Genomic DNA, 17,741 nt, shown 5'->3' with positions numbered 1-17,741 from the left:
TGCGTAATTGATGCATAATTTGATTTCATCGACAAGAGTAACTACAATAATTTAAGGGGTTAAATTTTCCCATAAATTTTCATGTTGCATGGGAGAAAATATAGCATGATGCGTAATTGATGCGTAATCTGATTTCGCCGACAAGAGTAACTACAATATTGTATGGGTATAAATTTTCATGTAGCATGGGAGTAAATGTAGCATTATGCGTAGTTGATGCGTAATTTGATTTTATCGATAAGAGTAACCACAATATACCATTGGAGTAAATTTTCATGTAGCATGGGAGTAAATGTAGCTTGATGCGTAATTTGATTTCATCGACAAGAATAACTACAATAATTTAAGGGAGTAAATTTTCCCGTAAATTTTCATGTAGCATGGGAGTAAATGTAGCATGATGCGTAATTTGATTTTATTGACAAGGGTAACTACAATATACCATGGGAGTAAATTTTCATGTACCATGGGAGTAAATGGAGCATGATGCGTAATTGATGCGTAAATTGATTTCATCAACAAGAATAACTACAATAATTTAAGGGAGTAAATTTTCCCGTAAATTTTCATGTAGCTTGGGAGTAAATGTAGCATTATGCGTAATTGATGCGTAATTTGATTTCATCGACATGAGTAACTACAATATACCATGGGAGTAAATTTTCATGTAGCATGGGAGTAAATGTAGCCTTATGCGTAATTGATGCGTAATTTGATTTCATCGACAAGAGTAACTACAATATACCATGGGAGTAAATTTTCATGTAGACTGGGAGTAAATGTAGCATGATGCGTAATTGATGCGAAATTTGATTTCATCGACAAGAATAACTACAATAATTTAAGGGAGTAAATTTTTCCGTAAATTTTCATGTAGCATGGGAGTAAATGTAGCATTATGCGTAATTGATGCGTAATTTGATTTTATCGACAAGAGTAACTACAATATACCATGGGAGTAAATTTTCATGTAGCATGGGAGTAAATGTAGCATGATGCGTAATTGATGCGTAATTTGATTTCACCGACAAGAGTAACTACAATAATTTAAGGGAGTAAATTTTCCCGTAAATTTTCATGTTGCATGGGAGAAAATATAGCATGATGCGTAATTGATGCGTAATTTGATTTCGCCGACAAGAGTAACTACAATATTGTATGGGAATAAATTTTCATGTAGCATGGGTTTCAATGTAACTTGCATGCGCAATGTAACAATATAGCATGATGCGTAATGATGCGTAATTTGATTTCGCCGACAAGAGTAACTACAATAATTTAAGGGAGTAAATTTTCCCGTAAATTTTCATGTTGCATGGGAGAAAATATAGCATGATGCGTAATTGATGCGTAATCCGATTTCGCCGACAAGAGTAACTACAATATTGTATGGGAATAAATTTTCATGTAGCATGGGAGTAGATGTAGCATGATATGTAATTGATGCATAATTTAATTTTATCGACAAGAATAACTATAATAAATTAAGGGAGTAAATTTTCCCGTAGCATGGGAGTAAATGTAGCAGGATGCGTAATTGATGCGTAATTTGATTTCGCCGACAAGAGTAACTACAATAATTGCATGGGAATAAATTTTCCTGTAGCATGGGATTCAATCTAACATGATGCGCAAATATAGCAATGATGCGTACATGTAGCATGCGTAATTTGATTTCACCGACAAGAGTAACTACAATAAATTAAGGGAATTTTCCGTAAAATTTCATGGGAGTAAATGTAGCAGGATGCATAATTGATGCGTAATTTGATTTCACCGACAAGAGTAACTACAATATTGTATGGGAATAAATTTTCATGTAACATGCAATTAAGTGTAACATGATGCGCAATTGGTGCCTAATTTGATTTCACCGACAAGAGTAACTAACAATATTGTATGGGAATAAATTTTCATGTAGCATGTGAGTAGATGTAGCATGATACGTAATTGATGCATAGTTTAATTTTATCGATAAGAATAACTACAATAAATTAATTGAGTAAAATCGGGAGTAAATGTAGCAGGATTCATAATTGATGCGTAATTTGATTTCACCGACAAGAGTAACTACAATATTGTATGGGAATAAATTTTCATGTAGCATGGGTTTAAATGTAACTTGATGCGCAATGTAGCAATGTAGCACATATAGCCTGCCTAATTTGATTTCACCGACAAGAGTAACTACAATATTGTATGGGAATAAATTTTCATGTAGCATGTGAGTAGATTTAGCATGATACGTAATTGATGCATAATTTAATTTTATCGACAAGAATAACTACAATAAATTAAGGGAGTAAATTTTCCCTTAAATTTTCATTTAGCTTGGGAGTAAATGTAGCAGGATGCGTAATTGATGCGTAATTTGATTTCGCCGACAAGAGTAACTACTATAATTTAAGGGAGTAAATTTTCCCGTAAATTTTCATCTAACATGGGAGAAGATATAGCATGATGCGTAATTGATGCATAATTTAATTTTATCGACAAGAATAACTACAATTAATTAAGGGAGTAAAAGTAGCAGGATGTGTAGTTGATACGTAATTTGATTTCACTGACAAGAGTAACTACAATATTGTATGGGAATAAATTTTCATGTAGCATGTGATTAGATGTAGCATGATACGTAATTGATGCATAATTTAATTTTATCGACAAGAATAACTACAATAAATTAAGGGAGTAAAATCGGGAGTAAATGTAGCAGGATGCATAATTGATGCGTAATTTGATTTCACTGACAAGGGTAACTACAATATTGTATGGGAATAAATTTTCATGTAGCATGGGAGTAAATGTAGCATGATACGTAATTGATGCATAATTTAATTTTATCGACAAGAATAACTACAATAAATTAAGGGAGTAAAATCGGGAGTAAAATTAGCAGGATGCGTAATTGATGCGTAATTTGATTTCACCGACAAGAGTAACTACAATATTGTATGGGAATAAATTTTCATATAGCATGTGAGAAGATGTAGCATGATACGTAATTGATGCATAATTTTATCGACAAGATTAACTACAATAAATTAAGGGAGTAAAATCGGGAGTAAATGTAGCAGGATTCATAATTGATGCGTAATTTGATTTCACCGACAAGAGTAACTACAATATTGCATGGGAATAAATTTTCATGTAGCATGGGATTAAATATAACTTGATGCGCAATGTAGCAATGTAGCACATGTAGCGTGCCTAATTTGATTTCACCGACAAGAGTAACTACAATAAATTAAGGGAGTAAAATCGGGAGTAAATGTAGCAGGATGCATAATTGATGCGTAATTTGATTTCACCGACAAGAGTAACTACAATATTGTATGGGAATAAATTTTCATGTAACATGCAATTAAGTGTAACATGATGCGCAATTGGTGCCTAATTTGATTTCACCGACAAGAGTAACTAACAATATTGTATGGGAATAAATTTTCATGTAGCATGTGAGTAGATGTAGCATGATACGTAATTGATGCATAGTTTAATTTTATCGATAAGAATAACTACAATAAATTAATTGAGTAAAATCGGGAGTAAATGTAGCAGGATTCATAATTGATGCGTAATTTGATTTCACCGACAAGAGTAACTATAATATTGTATGGGAATAAATTTTCATATAGCATGTGATAAGATGTAGCATGATACGTAATTGATGCATAATTTAATTTTATCGACAAGAATAACTACAATAAATTAAGGGAGTAAAATCGGGAGTAAATGTAGCAGGATGCGTAATTGATGCGTAATTTGATTTCACCGACAAGAGTAACTACAATATTGTATGGGAATAAATTTTCATGTAGCATCGGGTTTAAATGTAACTTGATGCGCAATGTAGCAATGTAGCACATATAGCCTGCCTAATTTGATTTCACCGACACGAGTAACTACAATATTGTATGGGAATAAATTTTCATGTAGCATGTGAGTAGATTTAGCATGATACGTAATTGATGCATAATTTAATTTTATCGACAAGAATAACTACAATAAATTTAGGGAGTAAAATCGGGAGTAAATGTAGCAGGATGCTTAATTGATGCGTAATTTCATTTCACCCACAAGAGTAACTACAATATTGCATCGGAATAAATTTTCATGTAGCATGGGATTAAATGTAACATGATGCGCAATTGGTGCCTAATTTGATTTCACCGACAAGAGTAACTACAATATTGTATGGGAATAAATTTTCATATAGCATGTGAGAAGATGTAGCATGATACGTAATTGATGCATAATTTAATTTTATCGACAAGAATAACTACAATAAATTAAGGGAGTAAAATCGGGAGTAAATGTAGCAGGATTCATAATTGATGCGTAATTTGATTTCACCGACAAGAGTAACTACAATATTGTATGGGAATAAATTTTCATATAGCATGGGAGAAGATGTAGCATGATACGTAATTGATGCATAATTTAATTTTACGGACAAGAATAACTACAATAAATTAAGGGAGTAAATTTTCATGTAGCATGGGAATAAATGTAACACGATGCGCAGTTGGTGCCTAATTTGATTTCATCGACAAGAGTAACTTCAATATAGCATGGGAGTAAATTTTCATGTAGCACGGGAGTAAATGTAACAGGATGTGTAATTTGATTTCATAGACAAGAGTTCCTACAATATAGCATGGGGGTAAGTTTTTATGTTGCATGGGAGAAAATATAGCATGATGCATAATTGATGCGTAATTTGATTTCACTGAGAAGAATAACTATAATATTGTATGGGAATAAATTTTCAGGTAGCATGGGAGTAAATGTAGCATGATACGTAATTGATGCGTAATTTGATTTTAGCGACAAGAGTAACTACAATATAGTATGGGAGTACTTTAGTTTATTTACGAGTCGGACAACAACTTTTTGGGAGGGGGGGGGGGGGTCGAACCCGGTATCGCCCCCTGGATACGGTCTTGCCCTGATGTTGTAATTTTTGCTTCTCATAAATAAATTATAAATTCTGTCCCTCTGTGAGTTCTGAGCTCATGAAAAAATGATGCTCTATTTTTTTTTTAAACTAATTTAATCGACCATGAATTGCCTTAATTATTTGTGTTTCCTTTTAGACCCCCTACCGTGGGATGTTCGCCACAATGCTTGGTATTATTCGAGAAGAAGGGTTTACAAATCTCTGGAAGGGGTTGTCTCCAGCTATATATCGGCATTTGGTATATTCTGGAATTCGTATGGCCACATATGAATACATGAGAGATAACATTCTTCAGAAAAAATCAGATGGAAGCTTTCCTTTGTGGTAAGTATGGTTTTAGAACTTAGTTCTTAAATTTAGAGATAATTCAATTTTTTTGGAGGCCATCCAGCCATAAAGGGGGCTCTTGAGTAACATCCATGTTTAACATGGATGTAACATGGGTGTTACTCAAGAGCCTCCTTTACGCTGCTAAGACCGGCAGATATTAAGTTACAGAAGATAATTTTTGAGGCGAAAGTTGACCTAGTATTGAGTTATGGTGGGGAAGTTTGTGGGTTTGAAAAAGGGGGAAAACAGAGAGAATATATTTAGGACATTTCAGAGGATTTTTAGGGCTAAGCGGGAAATTTAATAGTTGGGTGTTAAATGTCGATTTAGGATTGTTTTCTTTTAGGGTAAAAAGACGGATTTGAATGATAGGATACTGGGAAAAGGTGATTGGTTTACCGAATAATAGGTTAGTATACGCAGCGTATCTGGATTCGTTGCGGGATAAAAGGAAAAGTTCACGGGCTTCCCAGGTGAAATTAATTTTAAATATGTACGGGTTATCAGGAGTTCGGAATGAAGGGAAGGGGATAGGACTGGAAGTAAGAAATGTAGCAAAATTAGTAAAGGGTCTGCTTGGAGATCTGGAAATTCAGAAAAGGCAGTGTGAAGTCGCAGCCTCAGCGTGCCCCGGCGTTTACCGGCAATGGAAGGATGTCTGGGGATATTATATTTATTTTTAAGCGGGTTTAAATGGTGAAAAAAGAAAGTGATATATAACAGGGATGGGTAATTTTCTAGCACTTGAAGAAAGGAGGAAATATTTAGGGAGGGCAAGGGTAATGGACGGTCCTTACTCATGTCCTATCTGTGGAGAAAATGGTGAGGATCTGCTTCACTTCATGGCCCTTTGTCCCGAATTACAGGATTTAAGGAATGAATTGTTTTTTTTTTTTTGGTTATGCGGTGGTGACAAATGAGTGGTTGGTTTCAATAAATATAGGACAATAAGAAAGATTACAAATTATATAAAATTGCGAATGACACATAGAGAGAGATTTTTCTAAGGGGGGGGGGGTGACTGCTGAAAATAATGTTGTATATGTGTACGTTTTTTTTGTGTCTATCGCCCTTTTGGCTTTAGAGCATTAAATTTCTAAAACATCTAATATCTATTATGTGTCCTATTATATTTGTTTTTATAATTATTATGTTATTTAATTGTTATTGCCGTGTACTATGTGTTTTTATCGTTGTGGGTGTTACTATCATGTTTAATTCTATTCTATTGTTTCTATTCTATTATAATTAATTCTATTCTATTCATGTTTAATATCTATTATAGTTTAATTCTATTTAATGTAGAGTAATTTACCTCTTCATTTTTATGTTGTGAGAAGACACAACACCTTTTTTTCTTCCTTTTGATAGTTTTCTTTTTATAAGGTCAAGCGTGAGAAATTATCATGTGCTAAGGAAACTTAGAATTTTGTGTGCAAGTATTTGTTTTTTCTTTTTTGCCATGGCAGTAGGGTGTATCTATGGAATTCTCGGCCTTTATGTTCCTTGGCAGCTTTCCAAGGCAGATTACCAGACTGGTTATTGCTATTGATATCAATTGCACATGGAAACAGTTTGACGTGTTTGGGGAGATTACGTTCCTTGGCACCTTTTCAGAGCATGTACTTATGGATACCTTTCCAAGCAATGTGATTAAACACGCTTTTACAATCGGAATTGTTTGATCGACATTTGCAAAAAGGGATAAGGAATTCGCAAATTTGACACTATGAACGATATTATTTAATGTTTGAATAATAGGAGTGTGATTGATTCTAATTAGTAATTGGATAATTTTTTAACAAGAAATCTCTGAATAAAATATTTTTGGAGGGATGGGAGAGAGTTTTGCTTGCCCTTCATTGGTACCTTTCCAGAGCATGTACTTGGCGATGTAGAAAAAGGGTTAAAGTGATTAGCAATTATGAGCGGGGGTTCCCCTCTGGTTTCTGAATTGCATTACGCTCCTTGGTACCTTTCCAGAGCATGTACTTGACGATGGAGAAAAAGGGTTAAAGAGATTAGCAATTACGAGCGGGGATTCCCCGCTGGTTCCTGAATTGCCTTACGTTCATTGGTACCTTTCCAGAGCATGTACTTGACGATGGAGAAAAAGGGTTAAAGTGATTAGCAATTACGAGCGGGGGTTCCCCACTGGTTCCTGAATTGCATTACGTTCCTTGGTACCTTTCCAGAGCATGTACTTGACGATGGAGAAAAAGGGTTAAAGTGATTAGCAATTACGAGCGGGGATTCCCCACTGGTTCCTGAATTGCCTTATGTTCCCTGGTACCTTTCCAGAGCATGTACTTGACGATAGAGAAAAAAGGGTTAAAGTGATTAGCAGTTAAGGTAACCTCAATGGCGTTTGAACAGTGTTATCAATTTAAAATAGAGTTTAACATTATAGTATACTAAAAACTTGATACTATGAGAGATGTAGATGGCAAGAAAAGAATTTTAATAATGGATAGCTTTACTTCTTCGATGTGCTCTGTATAATACACAAGTGGTGTTTGAACAGTGTTGTCAGTTTAAAATATGGTCTAACGTTATAGTATACTAGAAAGTTGATACTAAGAGAGATGTAGATGGCAAGAAAAGAATTTAAATAATGGTTAGCTTTACTTCTTTGATGTGTTGTGTATAATACACAAGTGGCGTTTTAACAGTGTTGTCCGTTTAAAATAGAGCCTAACGTTATACTATACTAGAAAGTTTACATTAAGAGAGATGTAGATGACAGGAAAAGAATTTTGATAATGGATAGCTTAACTTCTTCGATGTGTTCTGTATAATACACAAGTGGTGTTTTTCAACAGTGTTGTCAATTTAAAATAGAGTTTAACATTATAGTGTACTAAAAAGTTGATACTAAGAGAGATGTAGACGGCAAGAAAAGAATTTTAATAAAGAAATTCAGAACAATCCATAGAAATCCTTACAGATCAAGTAGTGAGGTATACTTGAGTATGAACCATCATGTATCATAAGCACCAACGACCCTAACCACCAGGGCCTTAAACCCTCCATAGGTCCCCTATCCCTCAATTCGAAGGGTGCCCCCTTCCCTCCACAATTTTGGCCCCCCCCCCCTCTTTTTTTTATTTTTTTTTTATTTTTTTTTGGCAAATTACATTTTTTCTTATAACAAGTATCATTTATTACGATCGTAGCGTTAAAATGTGAAACTTAAGTCCATGTTTTGATCGAAAAATAAACTCTTTCCGTAAAATATGAGCTAATAAGGGTTTTTTGACAGTAAACTCTAGTTTTTTTTGTAAGAAAATTATGGAAAATACAATTCTCTGTTTCAAATGTAAAACTTGAGTCAATTTTTCGATCGAAAAAATAAATTATTTCTATAAAATCTGAGCTAATAAGGGTTTTTGACCATAGACTAGTTTGTTGTAAGAAATGTATTGAAAATACAATTCTCTGATTTAAATGTAAATCTTAAGTCCATTTTTGGATCAAAAAAATAAACTATTTCTGTAAAATCTGAGCTAATAAGGTTTTTTTTTACGTAAAATCTAGTTTTTGTAAGAAAATTATGGAAAATACAATTCTCTGATTCAAATGTGAATCTTAAGTCCATTTTTGGATCGAAAAAATAAATTTTTTCTTTAAAATCTGAGCTAATAAGGGTTTTTGACGATAAACTCTAGTTTCCTGTAAGAAAATTATGGAAAATACAATTCTCTTGTTCAAATGTGCAACTTAGGTCCATTCTCTGGTTCAAATGTGAAACTTAAGTCCAGTTTTGGATACTCATATTAATGAGGACTGATGGTTCTAATTCAATTTTTTTTAAGTCCATTTATGGATCGAAAAATAAAACTATTTCCGTAAAATCTAAGCTAATAAGGGTTTTCGACCGTAAACTCTAGTTTTTGTAAGAAAATTATGGAAAATACAATTCTCTGGCTCCAATGTGAAACTTAAGTCCCTTTTTGGATCGAAAAAATAAACTATTTCTGTAAAATCTGAGCTAATAAGGGTTTTTGACCCTAAACTCTAGTTTCCTGTATGAAATTTATGGAAAATACAATTCTTTAGTTCAAATGTGAAACCTAGGTCCATTCTCTGGTTCAAATGTGAAACTTAAGTCCAGTTTTGGATACTCATATAAATGAGGACTGATGGTTCTAATTCAATTTTTTTTAAGTCCATTTATGGATCGAAAAATAAAACTATTTCCGTAAAATCAAAGTTAATAAGGGTTTTTGACCGTAAACTCTTGTTTTTTGTTAGAAAATTATGGAAAATACAATTTTATGGTTCAAATGTGAAACTTAAGTCCCTTTTTAGATCGAAAAATAAACTATTTCTGTAGAATCTGAGCTAATATGGGTTTTTGACCGTAAACTCTAGTTTTTTGTAAGACAATTATGGAAAATACAATTCTCTGGTTCAAATGTGAAACTTAAGTCCTTTTTAGGATCGAAAAAAAAAGCGATTTCTGTAAAATCTGAGTTAATAAGGGTTTTTGGCCATAAACTATAGTTTTTTGTAAGAAAATTATGGAAAATACAATTCCCTGATTCAAATGTGAATATTGTCCATTTTTGGATCGAAAAAATAAATTATTTCTTTAAAATCTGAGGTAATAAGAGTTTTTGACCGTAAACTCTAGTTTCTTTGTAAGAAAATTATAGAAAAAGTTTTTTTTTGTGTGTGTGTAAGTTTTTTTTTTGTTTGTGTAAGTTTTTGTGTGTGTGTGTGTAATTTTTCATGTGTGTGTAAGTTTTTATTTGTGTGCGTTAATTTTTGTGTGTCTGTGTAAGTTTTTTGATGTGTGTTTTTAAGTTTTTGTGTGTGTGTGTGTAAGTTTTTGTATAAATTTTTGTTTTTTTTTTAGTTTTTTTGGGTCTTTTATTTTATTTTGGTTTGTAAGTTTTTTTTTGTGTGTTTAATTTTTTGTTTGTGTGTTTTTTTTTATGTGTTTGTTAGTTTATATGTGTGTGTAAGTTTTTATGTGTGTGCGTGTAAGATTTTGTGTGTGTGTGTGTGTTTAGGTTTTTTTGTGTGTGTGTTAGTTTTTTTTGTCTGTGTAAGTTTTTTGTGTGCGTGTAAGTTTTTTCTGTGTGTTTGTAAGTTTTTGTGTGTGTGTGATTTTTTTTTTGTGTGCGTGTTAGATTTTGTGTGTGTGTTTGTGTTTGTGTGTGTGTATGTTTTGTTGTGTGTGTGTAAGTTTTTTTTGTGTTTGTGTAAGTTTTTTGTGTGCGTTTAAGTTTTTGTTTGTGCGTGTATGTTTTTTTTTGTGTTTATTTTTGTTTGGGTGTAAGTTTTTGTGTGTGTGTTTGTGTAATTTTTTGTGTGTGTTTAAGTTTTTGTATGTTTGTAAGTTTTTGTTTGTGTGTATGTTTTTGTATGTGTGTAAGTTTATGTGTGTGTGTGTAAGTTTTTGTGTTTTTTTAAGTTTTTGTGTGTGCTTGTAAGTTTTTGTGTGTGTGTGTGTGTGTGTGTAAGTTTTTGTGTGTGTGTATTTTTTTTTGTGTTTTTAAGTTTTTTTTTGTGTTTGTTTTTTTGTTTTTGTTTCTTTGTTTTTGTGTTTCTGTATGTTTTTGTGTGTGTGTGTGTAAGTTTTTGTGTGTGTGTAAATTTGTTTGTGTGTGAGTTTTTGTGTGTGTGTGTAAGTTTGTATTTGTGTGTCTATTAGTTTGTGTGTGTGTAAGTTTTTTTGTGTGTAAGTTTTTTGTTTGTGTAAGTTTTTTTTTGTGTGTAAGTTTTTGTGTGTTTGTGTAAGTTTGTGTGTGTGTGTGTGTGTAAGTTTTTGTGTGTGTGCCCATTTTGAAATTGGAAAATATTAAATGTGAATATCTTATGTTTTAAGTGTGTTTCATGACATTCTAAGAGATGTAAAAAAAAGTTGAAAAAAAGTAAAAAAAAGCAAACTCTTTCTTGAATTCACCTCTTGTACACACAATACAGAAGTTTAATTCAAGAAATTATGAAAAAAAAAATTTAGACGGGGTTACGTGCCCGCACGTAACCCCGTCTAATTTTTTTTTTCATATTTTCCTGAATTAAATTTCTGTATTGTGTATCCAAGAGGTGAATTCAAGAAAGAGTGCTTTTTTTTAACTTTTTTTTTACTTTTTTTCAACTTTTTTTTTACATATCTTAGAATGTCATGAAACAAACTTAAAACATAAGAAATTCACATTTAATATTTTCCAATTTCAAAATGGGCACAGACACAAAAACACACACAAACTCACACACACACAAAAACTTACACACACACACAAAAAAAAACTTACACACACACACAAAATCTTACACACAAAATCAAACTTACACACACACAAAAACATACACACACACAAAAAATTACACACACACAAAAACTTACACACACACAAAAACTTGCACACAATCACAAAAACATACACACACAAAAACATACGAACACACAAAAACTTACACACACACACAAAAACTGACACACACAAAAAATTACACACACACAAAAACATACACAAAAACAAAAACATACACACACACATAAAAAAACTAACACACACACAAAAACTTACACACACACACTAAAAAAACTTACACACACAAAAACTTACACCCACAAAAAATAACAAACAAAAAAAAATGTACAAAAACACACAAAAACTTACACACACACAAAAATACTTACACACACAAAAAAAACTTACACACACACACAAAAACTTAAACACACATAAACAAACAAACAAACACAAAAACTTACGCACACACACACACAAAAACTAACACGCACACATAAAAACATACACACACACACAAAATTACACACACATAAAAACTTACACACACACAAAAACTAAAAAACAAGAAAAAACAAAAACACAAAAAAAAACTTAAACACACATAAAAACTTACACACACACAAAAACTTATATTAAAACTTACACACACACAAAAAACTAGCACACACGCACAAAAACTTACACACACACAGACTCAAAAACTTACACACACACACACAAAACTTACACACATAAAAACTTACACACACAGAAACTTACACACACATAAAAAACTTACGCACACACAAAAACTTACACAAACATTAAAAACTTCCACACACACACACAAAAACTTACACACACACACAAAAACTTACAAACGCACACAAAAACTTAAACGCACACAAAAACTTACACACACACACACAAAAAACTTTTTCCATAATTTTCTTACAAAAAACTAGAGTTTACGGTCAAAAACTCTTATTAGCTCAGATTTTAAAGAAATAATTTATTTTTTCGATCCAAAAATGGACTTGAAATTCACATTTCAATCAGAGAATTGTATTTTCCATAATTTTCTTACAAAAAACTAGAGTTTACGGTCAAAAACCCTTATTAACTCAGATTTTACAGAAATAGTTTTATTTTTCGATCCTAAAAAGGACTTAAGTTTCACATTTGAACCAGAAAATTGTATTTTCCATAATTTGTTTTTACAAAAAACTAGAGTTTAAGATCAAAAACCCTTATTAGCTCAGATTTTAAAGAAATAATTTATTTTTTCGATCCTAAAAATGGACTTAAGATTCACATTTGAATCAGAGAATTGTATTTTCCATAATTTTCTTACAAAAAACTAGAGTTTACGGTCAAAAACCCTTATTAGCTTAGATTTTGAAGAATAGTTTTATTTTTCTATCCTAAAAAGGACTTAAGTGTCACATTTGAACCAGAGAATTGTATTTTCCATAATTTTCTTACAAAAAACTAGAGCCTACGGTCAAAAACCCTTATTAGCTCAGATTCTACAGAAATAGTTTATTTTTTGATCTAAAATGTTGCTTAAGTTTCACATTTGAACCAGAGAATTGTGTTTTCCATAATTTTCTTACAAAAAACTAGAGTTTACGGTCAAAAACCCTTATTAGCTTAGATTTTACGGAAATAGTTTTATTTTTCGATCCATAAATGAACTAAAGTTTCACATTTGAGCCAGAGAATGGACATATGTTTCAAATTTGACCCAGAAAATTCGTATTTCCTACAATTTTCCTATGGGAAACTAGAGTGTTTGGTCAAAAACAATTTTTAGCTAACATTCTACAGAACTAGTTCATTCTTACATCAAAAAAGGGAACTAAGATTTGCGTTTGTACGAGCAAATTGTATTTTCCATATTGTTATTACAAAAACTAGAGTTTACGGTCAAAACCCTTATTAGCTTAGATTTAACGGAAATAGTTTTATTTTTCGATCCATAAATGGACCTAAGTATCACATTTGAACGAGATAATTGTATTTTCCATAATTTTCTTACAGGAAACAAGATTTTATGGTCAAAAACCCTTATTAGCTCAGATTTTAAAGAAATAATTTATTTTTTCGATCTAAAAATGGACCTAAGTTTCACATTTGAACCAGAGAATTGTATTTTCCATAATTTTCTTACATAAAACTAGAGTTTATGGTCAAAAACCCTTATTAGCTCAGATTTTAAAGAAATAATTTATTTTTTCGATCCAAAAATGGACTTAAGTTTCACATTTAAATCAGAGAATTGTATTTTCCATAATTTTCTTACAAAAAAAACGAGTTTACGGTCAAAAACCCTTATTAGCTCAGATTTTACGGAAATAGTTTTATTTTTCGATCAAAAAATGTAATTAAGTTTCACATTTGAAAGCTACGATCTTAATGAATGATACTTGTTATCATAAAAAATGTCAATTGCCAAAAAAAAAGAAAAAAAAATCAAAAAAAAAATGGGGGGGGGGGGGAGGGGGCCAAAAAGTTGGAGGGAAGGGGGCGCCCTTCGAGTTTGGGGATAGGGAACTATGGAGGGTTGAAGTCCCTGGTGGTTAGGGTCGTTGGTGCTTATGATCCTGGATGGTTCAAACACATGTATCCCTCACTACATGATTTGTTGGGATTTCTATCGATTGTTCTGAGTTTCTTTATTAAAATTATTTTCTTTTCGTCTACATTTCTCTTTGTATTAACTTTTTAGTATACTATAATGTTAAACTCTTATTTTAAACTGACAACACTGTTCAAAAACGCCACTTGTGTATTATACAGAACAAATCGAAGAAGTAAAGCTATCCATTATTAAAATTCTTTCTTGCCATCTACATCTCTTTTAGTATCAACTTTCTAGTATACTATAACATTAGACTCTATTTTAAGCTGACAACACCGTTAAAACGCCACTTGTGTGTTATACAGAACACATCGAAGAAGTAAAGCTATCCATTATTAAAATTCTTTTCTTGCCATCTACACCTCTCTTAGTATCAAGTTTTTAGTATAATATAACGTTAGGCTATTTTAAACTGACAACACTGTTCAAACGCCACTTGTGTATTATACGGAACACATCGAAGAAGTAAAGCTATCCATTATTAAAATTCTTTTCTTGCCATCTACATCTCTCATAGTATCAAGTTTTTAGTATACTATAATGTTAAACTCTATTTTAAATTGATAACACTGTTCAAACGCCATTGAGGTTACCTTAACTGCTAATCACTTTAACCCTTTTTTCTCTATCGTCAAGTACATGCTCTGGAAAGGTACCAAGGAACATAAGGTAATTCAGGAACCAGTGCGGAATCCCCGCTCGTAATTGCTAATCGCTTTAACCCTTTTTCTCCATCGTCAAGTACATGCTCTGGAAAGGTACCAAAGAACATAAGGCAATTCAGGAACCAGCGGGGAACCCCCACTCGTAATTGCTAATCACTTTAACATTTTTTTCTCCATCGTCAAGTAAATGCTCTGGAAAGGTACCAAGGAACGTAAGGCAATACAGGAACCAGCGGGGAATCCCCGCTCGTAATTGCTAATCACTTTAACCCTTTATCTCCATCGTCAAGTACATGGTCTGGAAAGGTACCAAGGAAGGTAAGGCAATTCAGGAACCGTCGGGGAATCCCCGCTCGTAACTGTTAATCACATTAACCCTTTTTCTCCATCGTCAAGCACATGCTCTGGACAGGTACCAATGAAAGGCAAGCAAAACTCTCTCCCATCCCTCCAAAAATATTTTATTCAGAGATTTCTTGTTAAAAAATTATCCAATCATTAATTAGAATCAATCACACTCCTATTATTCAAACATTAATTAATATCGTTCATAGTTTCAAATTTGCGAATTCCTTATCCCTTTTTGGAAATGTCGATCAAACAACTCCGATTGGAAAAGCATGTTTAATCACGTTGCTTGGAAAGGTATCCATAAGTACATGCTCTGAAAAGGTGCCAAGGAACGTAATCTCCCCAAACACGTCAAACTGTTTCCATGTGCAATTGATATCAATAGCAATAACCAGTCTGGTAATCTGCCTTGGAAAGCTGCCAAGGAACATAAAGGCCGAGAATTCCATAGATACACCCTACTCATGGCCCAAAGAGTTTTTCGTTTTGCAATAAATATCTAAATATCTATCTATTGGTATCCATCGCCTTCACTTCACAGCCCCTTAATTCATATTTTAATTTTTTCTTCGCTTTATTACAAAGGTTTTATTACAGACATAAAACCTTTTCACTAATACTCATTATATATATAGCTTGAGACAAGACAAAGAGAAGTAACAGAATAAATGGGAAATATATAATTTTGACAATATATTTGTATATTAGGGGTGGGGGTGGGGGTAAAGTGTTTGGATAGTGTGAAGTTAGAAAACAATTCGTACTTCATAATATGCAGAATAATTGTACCTAAAACATTTTGCCTGCAAACCCGCTATAATTTACCCCCCCCCCTAATGTACAAATATATAGCCCAAATTTATTTCTAAAATATTATATTTTCATCATATTTTTTGATATTTCATTAGAATTAGTCAGAGAAACAGGCTCTACTTAGATGAAGAACTTAACATAGGCGCTATAACAGATAAGTACCAAATTTGTTTATGAAACTGCAGAAGAAATTTTTACGGTTATATTTTCATTTTTTCATTCCAATAAATAGATAATTAAATTTGTACCTCTGAATAGATATCAGCAAAACTTCTTTTTGTGCTGTGTGTTTAGAAAGCACCTTCTCCTTATTTAACTAATAAAAACATTTTTTTTTTATTGTTAAATAAAATCATGGCTGTCAATTCTGAGACCCGAGTCCCGGTCTTTCGTTAATACGTTTTTATCTCAATACGGCTGTAACACGGGAACGGCATTGATGTCTGGCTCTACTTAAAAGACGTATTTTAATCAACCCGCTGTTACGAAGCTGTGTTATAAAAGTCGTGCTACAAAAACACACCCCCTTTTTAACTTCTGTTTCATTTTTCTTTAAATCGTTTTCACTGATCAAATAATAGGAAAAGTTCTTACGATGTCGTTTTTTTATTTTGCTTCTTAGGAGATTCAGCACGAAATTTGCTCTTTTTGCTGTGCGTTGGGAAAATTAACTTTTGATTTAACTACTAAAAATATCCTTTTTGTCGTTTTACGATATCACGACAGTCAATTTTGAGACTCGAGTCGTAGTCTCTCCAACCCCGTTCGCAAACCCGACAAAGAAGCTGTTCAAGTCGATTCAATTCGTTGGTAACTCAATTCGTTAATCAGTCAAATCGACAGGTTGAATCAGTTAGTAAAACTCCTCCCTGTCTAACGCCTTTCCTAACAGCTACCAAATCAGAAGTATTTGACAGCCACTTAATACGCACATAAGAATTATCATACCAATATCGCAATGTAGAAATAACTGAATAATTGACTCCAGAACAAGCAAGGGAATGCAAGGCCTGGGTGTGAACAACATTATCAAAAGCCCCGGAAATGTCTACTGTGCAGCAATACAATGAACGCTTCAGTCAAAGTACAAGTTAATGTTAATGTCAATGTACAAATACTAATGCTTCAAATAATTTTTTTTTGTATTTTTAGAGTATGCCTTAAAAATAAAGTTTTTTAATAAAAGTGACGATACTAAAGTAGTGCTAAGTAAAGAAACAAAAAGTATACACTTGTCATGAGTATTTCTAGTTGTAGACTTTTTGTTTTCCAGCTTTCGGGAGTTGGAGATCGTTTTAAATACGTTAATAACTTATCCATGCTGCTAAAATATCTAGTGGACGAGGACCAAGTTGTTCTGCAGTTCAGCAGTGACCTGAAATCGACTTTTATCGGCCAGTGCGACCCATTTGGGCTACAACTCAGCGGGAATAAGACAAAAGTGATGAGGTTCAACCCTCTGAACTGTGACCTCTCCTGTCCTGAACCATGGAACCCAGTTATCTCAACCGCAGTTATACTCGGTGTCACTTTTAGCTCAGACTGCTCCTTCAGCCCAAATATTACAATCTATTGAATGAAGGACATTAAGCTTTTAGATCGTTGGTTACTTTTTGGCGCCTGGGTTTTTCTACAATGCAACTCAAACTGGCATACATGTGTTATGTGTGGTCTTGAGTACGCATGTCCGTTCTGAGGCACTCAAGTGCAAAATTCAGAATATCTAA

At 32.8% G+C, this 17,741-nt stretch overlaps 1 protein-coding gene across 1 annotated transcript in view; it reads left to right on the top strand.

Moving 5' to 3' along the window:
- LOC148938939 (mitochondrial uncoupling protein 4-like) overlaps positions 1-17,541 on the top strand; it is an 88,389-nt gene extending 70,848 nt beyond the window's left edge. Inside the window, exons 3-4 of the mRNA XM_089107426.1 lie at positions 5,100-5,287; positions 17,288-17,541. Of these exons, the coding sequence (XP_088963552.1) occupies positions 5,100-5,287; positions 17,288-17,342 (243 nt within the window). The 3' untranslated portion in view covers positions 17,343-17,541. The remainder of the gene's footprint in view (positions 1-5,099; positions 5,288-17,287) is intronic.
- The last annotated feature ends 200 nt before the right edge of the window (positions 17,542-17,741 follow it).

This window comes from Artemia sp. Qi Xiang Cuo, unplaced genomic scaffold (assembly GCF_049724085.1).
Source record: "Artemia sp. Qi Xiang Cuo unplaced genomic scaffold, ASM4972408v1 HiC_scaffold_26, whole genome shotgun sequence".
Taxonomy (NCBI): domain Eukaryota; kingdom Metazoa; phylum Arthropoda; class Branchiopoda; order Anostraca; family Artemiidae; genus Artemia; species Artemia sp. Qi Xiang Cuo.
The sequence above is the reverse complement of the archived record's forward strand: the minus strand, read 5'-3'. Positions and strand labels throughout refer to the sequence as shown.